The sequence below is a fragment of the Bison bison genome, unplaced genomic scaffold (genome assembly GCF_000754665.1).
Source record: "Bison bison bison isolate TAMUID 2011002044 unplaced genomic scaffold, Bison_UMD1.0 scf7180017864456, whole genome shotgun sequence".
Lineage (NCBI taxonomy): Eukaryota > Metazoa > Chordata > Mammalia > Artiodactyla > Bovidae > Bison > Bison bison.
In genome coordinates this window covers 30012950-30021238 of record NW_011495018.1, presented here as the reverse complement: position 1 = coordinate 30021238, position 8289 = coordinate 30012950, and the positions used below count along the sequence as shown (strand labels likewise).

The 8289-nt window shown below is 39.9% G+C and overlaps 1 protein-coding gene across 2 annotated transcripts in view; it reads right to left on the bottom strand.

Annotated features, from left to right (window-relative positions):
* ERLIN1 (ER lipid raft associated 1) overlaps positions 1–8289 on the bottom strand; it is a 41996-nt gene that overhangs the window by 14566 nt on the left and 19141 nt on the right. Inside the window, exons 7-9 of one of the 2 annotated variants that reach the window (XM_010859533.1) lie at positions 3625–3683; positions 2154–2309; positions 392–483 (exon numbers count right to left, since the gene is read on the bottom strand). In XM_010859533.1, coding sequence (XP_010857835.1) covers positions 392–483; positions 2154–2309; positions 3625–3683 — 307 coding nt within the window. The remainder of the gene's footprint in view (positions 1–391; positions 484–2153; positions 2310–3624; positions 3684–8289) is intronic. The other variant, XM_010859534.1, reaches the window with a different exon arrangement.

The following is an 8289-nucleotide window of genomic DNA, read 5'->3' as shown; positions in this document are numbered from 1 at the left end:
CTAGGTTGCATGTCAACAGTAAGGATGCATACTATAATCCTGAGCTTTGACAAAAAACCCTCCCTTATTCTGAATCTGTGTACACAAAACCCCTATTCCACCAGAGACTAGAACTATTCCCAAACCCTATCCACTGTCCCTGTCCTCGAAAGACAACAGAGGGGGTCAACAGCACAGTGGAGAGCCAAAGCACTTCATCAAGTACTGGCCTCATCTACGTTTAAAGGCTTTAGGACATCTGAACATACAAAGGAATTTCCAGGATTCTCCATCATGTATGATGCAATCTTATCTGAGTCCCATCAATATCCAACATGAGGCTGACAAAGAACAGGACAAACTCACAGCACATGTACTTAGAGACTTCCATTTCAGAAAGAAATCCAAGTACCTATAACAGCCTTTTTCCTCTCTGTCTCAGCTTCTTTCTCCACAACCTTTTGTTTCTGTGCAGCTATAAGAAGTTTTGTCTTCTCAGCCTCCCTGTGGGGAAAAAAATTACAAAAAATTAGAAATGATCTATAGTCATAGAAAGTCTCTTGATGAAAGTGAAAGTGGAGAATGAAAAAGTTGGCTTAAAGCTCAACATTCAGAAAACGAAGATCAAGGCATCCGGTCCTATCACTTCATGGGAAATAGATGGGGAAACAGTGGAAACAGTGTCAGACTTTATTTTTCTGGGCTCCAAAATCACTACAGATGGTGACTGCAGCCATGAAATTAAAAGACACTTACTCCTTGAGAATAGAATAAAATTAATTTAAAAAATAAATAAATAAATAAATAAATAAAAGACACTTACTCCTTAGAAGGAAAGTTATGTCCAACCTAGACAGCATATTGAAAAGCAGAGACATTACTTTGCCAACAAAGGTCCATCTAGTCAAGGCTATGGTTTTTCCTGTGGTCATGTATGGATGTGAGAGATGGACTGTGAAGAAGGCTGAGTGCGGAAGAATTGATGCTTTTGAACTGTGGTGTTGGAGAAGACTCTTGAGATTCCCTTGGACTGCAATGAGATCCAACCAGTCCATTCTGAAGGAGATCAGCCCTGGGATTTCTTTGGAAGGAATGATGCTAAAGCTGAAACTCCAGTACTTTGGCCACCTCATGCGAAGAGGTGACTCATTGGAAAAGACTCTGATGCTCGAAGGGATTGGGGGCAGGAGGAAAAGGGGACGACAGAGGATGAGATGGCTGGATGGCATCACCAACTCAATGGATGTGAGTCTGAGTGAACTCCGGGATTTGGTGATGGACAGGGAGGCCTGGTGTGCTGTGATTCACGGGGTCGCAAAGAACTGGACATGACTGAGCGACTGAACTGAAATGAATAGTCATAGATAGTAATTCTGACACTACAGTGGTTCAGAGCATCATTTTCAATAACAATTTTCTGACTCGCTAAGGTAGGCAAGAGAGGTGTTATCCTATTTTACTGATAATAAACCTGAGGTTGAAAGGTTAAATGATTTGTCCAAAGTCACCCAGAAACAGGAATCAAATTTAATATATTTCAGTCTGACATATTCAGTTGCTCAGTCATGTCAAACTCTTTCTGACCTCATGGACTGTAGCCTGCCAGACTCCTCTGTCCATGAAATCATCCTGGCAAGATTACTAGAGTGGGTTGCCATTTCCTACTCCAGGGGATCTTCCCAACTCAGGGATTGAATCCATGCTTCCTGCGTCTCCTGCAATGGCAGGCAGACTCTCTACCACTGAACCACCTGGGAAGCCCGTAGGCTGACCTTTTCTACTAACTGTATCAAGAAAAGGCCTGTGATCTGGAAGTGTCTGGAGTATATAAATGCTTCCTTTGCTATTAGGCCTCCAGCTAAACTGGACCAACTAGCAAAAGGCACTAACCTCTGGGAAGATGCAGCCCCTCGGGTGCATGGTTTGGCAAGCAGAAGGGGGCTGGATTTCAGGCCCTCTTCCAGCAGACTCTCTCATGTAGTGGCCTTATTTGTTGTACACAAGATAGAACTAGATGGCAGTTCTTTATTAGGTGGTGAACTGGGGCTCAATGTACGAAAGAACATTCTAAGAATTTGAGCTTCCTAATAATGGAAATAGGTGGTCTGTCACTAAGCATGGACAAATGGCTACTAGGGGACCACATGGAAGGAAGGGTATTAAAGAAAAGATACCTATTAGGTGGGAGGTTAGACTGCATTATTCCAAGGTAGCCTTTAATTGTGGAATTCCAATAGTCTTTAAACTTAGGAAAGATCCAGAATCCAGGCACTCCAATAGTTTCCCCAAACATCACCCTCGCCAACCTCTCTCCTTTCCTCCTGTTAACACTGATAAAAGATATAAAATAACATTCTGGATACTATGAGTTATTTGAGGGCAGAGAACACATAGTATTCATCTTTGCATCACCAGAAGTTATTATATTTAAAGTCTAAGACATCCTGAGCCTTCAAGAAATTTTTTCTTCTATAAATGGATCAGACCTATGATCTACTCAGTCTAGCACTCTGTGCTTTATTTAAAAGAGTTCTTTTTCTACAGTAAAAAAGGGGAAACAAAATTATGCATAATAGAAGGTATAGACTTGGGAACAATACGGACTCAGAAGTATATCACTCTATAAAGTATTATTATTACTTTTTGGATGCCCCGTATTTATACATCTTTTGTATTCTTGACTTTTGCAAAATTCATTTTCTAGCATTTCATATTTTGTCTCTTAACCTATCTTCCAAGTTTCCTAAAGACTTAAAAGTCAGACAGACAGAATAATACTACTTTAGTTTCCTAAAGACTCCAGTTTCTTCTTTTCAGTACCTGTCATGATACCCATTGTCAGAATCTGGCTTTCTGGGCTGTGGACGTAAGCCCTTACATGGTTATATCTACTTGGGAAATCCAGATTCCGAAGGCTGACTTTTCTATATCAAGGACTGTCTCTCTCGGAAGTATCTGATTTTACCAGTTAAACATCCTGTACACCACCCCACACTTGACTGCACACACACAAAAACATTTTGACTACAATAGGTAGTCCTTTAAAAGGAATCTTCTAAAGCACTCAGAAACTAATTTCATGTCAAGCAAGTAATTTCTTCATTCCCAGTCAGCCCTGGATACATAAAAGAAAAGACTAGCAGGAGTCAAGGCAGGCAAAGCTTCCCTAAAGGCAAATTATAAAGATCAGATCTAATTTTAGATACACAATCACATACAATGGAAAAGCAAACTTGATACCAATGTATTTATTCTTACCATTTATAACACAGTAACAAAACATAGGCACTCTCTTCAACCTTAATAGCTAAGACTCTTTCTCTCCTCTATTAATATTTAATTCAAGGCATTATTCACATCCAAATTATAGCTCCTTAGGCTTCCAACAACAGTTCTACAGCAAACTGCATCTTTAGCCACTGAAGCTGCTCCTGAAATGTCCATATGTAAAGAGAAAACTAATAAGAGTCTAGTGGGAATTAAGACACCAGAATAGATAGTATTATTAGAATTAAAGTACAGAAGATAGACATATACCCCTCCCCAGTGTAACTATCTCAAACATAATTTTTCCCTCTAGACTGGCAAGATAAATATGTAGACAAGCCAAAATAAAAATATTGAGATCCCATGCATATTACTCACATTAACTCAAAATTTCTTCTTATGGCTTCTGGGATTTTGGGTTTTGTAACACGCACAGCCTAAAAAATAAAAGTGAAAAAGCCAAAGTATATTTGAAAAATAAATATTTAAATCTGTACAAAAGAGTGCCTCAAATGAAACTAATATTAAATAGCTATGACATAGCTGCCTAAAAACACATGTAGGGATCCAGTAGAAAATCTATTTCTCCTGTCACCACACCAAAGTCAAAGATAAGCTGCTTGTTTCCTTAAAAAAATGCTTGGCTAATGGATTTCGACCTGCCTCTTGAGAAACCTATATGCAGGTCAGGAAGCAACAAACTGGACATGGAACAACAGACTGGGTCCAAATAGGAAAAGGAGTACGTCAAGGCTGTATATTGTCATCCTGCTTATTTAACTTATATGCAGAGTACATCATGAGAAACGCTGGGCTGGAAGAAGCACAAGCTGGAATCAAGATTGCCGGAAGAAGTATCAATAACCTGAGATATGCAGATAATACCACCCTTATGGCAGAAAGTGAAGAGGAACTAAAAACCTCCTGATGAAAGTGAAAGAGGAGAGTGAAAAAGTTGGCTTAAAGCTCAACATTCAGAAAACTAAGATCATGGCATCTGGTCCCATCACTTCATAGGAAACAGATGGGGAAACAGTGGAAACAGTGTCAGACTTTATTTTTTTGGGCTCCAAGATCACTGTAGATGGTGATTGCAGCCATGAAATTAAAAGACGCTTACTCCTTGGAAGGAAAGTTATGTCCAACCTAGACAGCATATTCAAAAGCAGAGATATTACTTTGCCAACAAAGGTCCGTCTAGTCAAGGCTATGGTTTTTCCAGTGGTCACGTATGGATGTGAGAGTTGGACTGTGAAGAAAGCTGAGTGCCAAAGAATTGATGCTTTTGAACTGTGGTGTTGGAGAAGACTCTTGAGAGTCCCTTGGACTGCAAGGAGATCCAACCAGTCCATTTTAAAGGTGATCAGTCCTGGGTGTTCTTTGGAAGGAATGATGCTGAAGCTGAAACTCCAGTACTTTGGCCACCTCATGCGAAGAGTTGACTCACTGGAAAAGACTGTGATGCTGGGAGGGATGGGGGCAGGAGAAGAAGGGGACAACAGAGGATGAGATGGCTGCATGCCATCACCGACTTGATGGACGTGGGTTTGAGTGAACTCCGGGAGTTGGTGATGGACAGGGAGGCCTGGCGTGCTGCGATTCATGGGGTCACAAAGAGTCGGACACCACTGAGCGACTGAACTGAATGGATTTCCTCTATCTATTGAGGAAATAAATTTTTAGGGAAAAGAGTCTTCCTTAAAAGACCTTTCACAAAGCTCTTAAATGGAATACTTTTGTTTCCTTTCAAACCTGAAAGTCAAATAAACAGAAGAAAGGCAAAATTTCAAGATTTAAATTGTAAAGTAGGAAATAGTCAAAAACAAAAACAAACCCTGGTGGGTATATGCAACTTAATATAGTGGACAATAAATGAATTTATCACTTCCTAAACCTGCAATCACTCAGTACTGATTACAAATAAATAGCCCAACACTGAGGAAAAACAAACACCAATTAGCAGGTTACATTCTTTCTCCATAGAATCTTGCTTAGAACAAAATCTGCGTGCCTCTGCAAACACTGTTTACTACACAGTTTCCCTAATCATAGTGTACCTTGGCATAATTATCTATGAAACAGGATAGTTTTGGGGTGCAAAAGCCAGGTACAAAAGCCCCTCTGTGTTCCGTTTCTTTTTTGTACAAAAAGGCTTTAGTCTCCTGGGCCTGTCCTGTGTTCCAAAGAACAAACTCAAGCAGTCAAGAAACAGTAATTTATAAAACAGGGTCAAGGAATATATATAACAACCTGATGCATATCTCTGACTCATTCTGCAGGAACTAAGGCCCTCACCCAGGTGGAGGATGGTGACTACATGCTAAGCATGAGCACACAGACCCCCAGATTGGCTGGCACAAGAAGATCGATGATTAATATTTCTGGACTATTAACCAGAAAAAAGTCATGCCTCCTACAACCCTTACCTCAAATGTTGCCTTTAAGAACTTCCCTTAAAGCTGTTGAGGAGTTTGGGTCCTCTGAGCATCAGCTGCCCACTCTCCTTGCTGGATCCTGCAACTAAACTTTTATTTTGCTGCAAACAACAACTGTCAGAGTTTGCCTTTCTGTGCCATGGACACACAGCACTTACATGGTTACATCTATGTGGAAAATCCAGGTTCCGAAGGCTGATTTTTCTGTATTAAGGACTTGACCTCTCAGAAGTGTTTGATTTTACTAGCTAAACGTCCTGTACCACCCTCCACCTGACTGCACGTGTGTGCGCACACATACACACACACACACACACCACCTTGCTGATCTGAAGGAACTTTTAATTTCCCTCTGAAAATTGGTTGAACTTTTAAACAACAAGGATTTTAGGCATGAAGCCTTCATTTAGGGCTTTTGAAAGAAAGCTTTTAAAACTTCTAAGCAACAAAGCCTCCCCTCCATAAAAAAGCTAGATCTGTGCATAACTGAGGATGATCATAACTAAATATAAGAATTAGAGTGAAATGGAATAAGAAGCTGGGGACCATGGTAAAAAAACCCTCAATTTTCACGCTGAAGGTTGAAGCATGTGAGGTTATGAAGAACTCAAGGACATATCCAGAAGACAAAGAAAAATTCAGAACCAGAATTGGTTAGAGATGCCTAATTTCCCTATGTGAGTACCAGAAAGACAGGTGACCTCCAGTATGATTCAGAGGGAAGCAATGGCCACGTATTTTCCTAGTCTTAAAAAGTAGCATGAAATAGAACTGTCTTCTGAAGACTTGTATCTTGCTGTGTGAGGCTGAAGAATGTACTACACACGTGTCAATCTTGGGAAATCTCATAATTTTCAAATATGTGAAATATAAGCACCTATTGATATAGAGACCATGAATAATTTGCTTCATAAAGAGATTTAAGAAATAAAATATACCCCAAACAATGGTCAAATACACAAACACACACAGTGAGTGACGAAAGAGAAAAAGGCTGATGAAATGAGTATGTCTATTGAAACTGAACCCTGGGTCATAAGCACATACTTGAAACCAAAAGCCAGCATATAATATAATCATTGCCTTAAATAGCATAGGAAAAAAAAAATCAAGAATTTTTTCACCACTTCAATTTGCCACAGTAGTTGTTGAAGAAGAAAAAATGCAGGGTTTCCCTAGTGGCTCAGTGGTGAAGAATCTGCCTGACAGTGCAGGAGACACAGGTTTGATCCCTTGGGAAGATTTCACATGTCACAGAGCAACTAAGCCTGTGAGCCACAACTACCGAGCCTGTGCTCTAGAGCCTGGAGCCACAATTCTGAGCCCACATGCTGCAACGGTGAAGCCTGCATGCTCTAGATCCCTTAATCTACAACAAGAGAAGCCATGGCCACGAGAAGCCTGTGCACAGCAACTAGAGAGAAGCACCTACTTATCATAGCCAGAGAAAGGCCCTCACAGCAACGAAGACCTAGCAAAGTCAAAAAATAAAATTTTTTAAAAAGAAAAGAAAAGATGGGGTACAAATATAGAGAAGGGAAAAATTAAAACACTGAATGTTACAGAGAAGGTTCACTCAACAAGTATTAATTGGGTGCCTAGTCGAACCAAGTACTGTTTGTTTCAACCACTGTGGATACAGCAATAAACAAGGCAAGACTGTGCTCATGGACTTTAAAATTTTAAAAGAACAAAAAGACAGTAAATAACAACAAAAAGCATATAAATTAAATTTCAGACAGTTATTAGTGTTATGTGGAAAATTAAAATACTAGATTGGGAGCAAAGTCAACATTTTTATTTTGGCATAATTACATAGCTTAAAAAATTCTAGAGAAATTCATAAAGTTTTCATCAAGTAAAATAAATAGCTCCAGAGATCTACTGTACAGCATTGTACTTAGAGTCAATAAAATGTACACTAAAAATTCTTTTTGTACACTTAAAATTTTAAGAGGGTAGATCTCAAGTTAAGTATTTTTACCACACGTACACACACACACACACACAGAGAAATCTAAGGAAATTAACCAAAAACAATTACTAAAGATAGTTTATTCAGCAAATCTGTGGATATACAATAAAGTCATCAAGAATTGTTTGCATTCCTCAATGCTTAAAAATAGACTACACATTTAATAGCATTCAGTTCAGTAGCTCAGTCGTATCCAACTCTTTGAGACCCCATGAATCGTAGCACACCAGGCCTCCCTGTCCATCACCAACTCCCAGAGTTCACTCAAACTCATGTCCATCGAGTTGGTGATGCCATCCAGCCATCCCATCCTCTGTCGTCCTCTTCTCCTCCTGCCCGCAATTCCTCCCAGCATCAGAGTCTTTTCCAATGAGTCAACTCTTCACATGAGGTGGCCAAAGTACTGGAGTTTCAGCTTTAGCATCAGTCCTTCCAATGAACACCCAGGACTGATCTCCTTTAGGATGGACTGGGTGGATCTCCTTGCAGTCCAAGGGACTCTCAAGAGTCTTCTCCAACACCACACTTCAAAAGCATCAATTCTTTGGTGCTCAGTTTTCTTCACAGTCCAACTCTCACATCCATACGTGTCTACTGGAAAAACCATAGCCTTGACTAGACGGACCTTTGTTG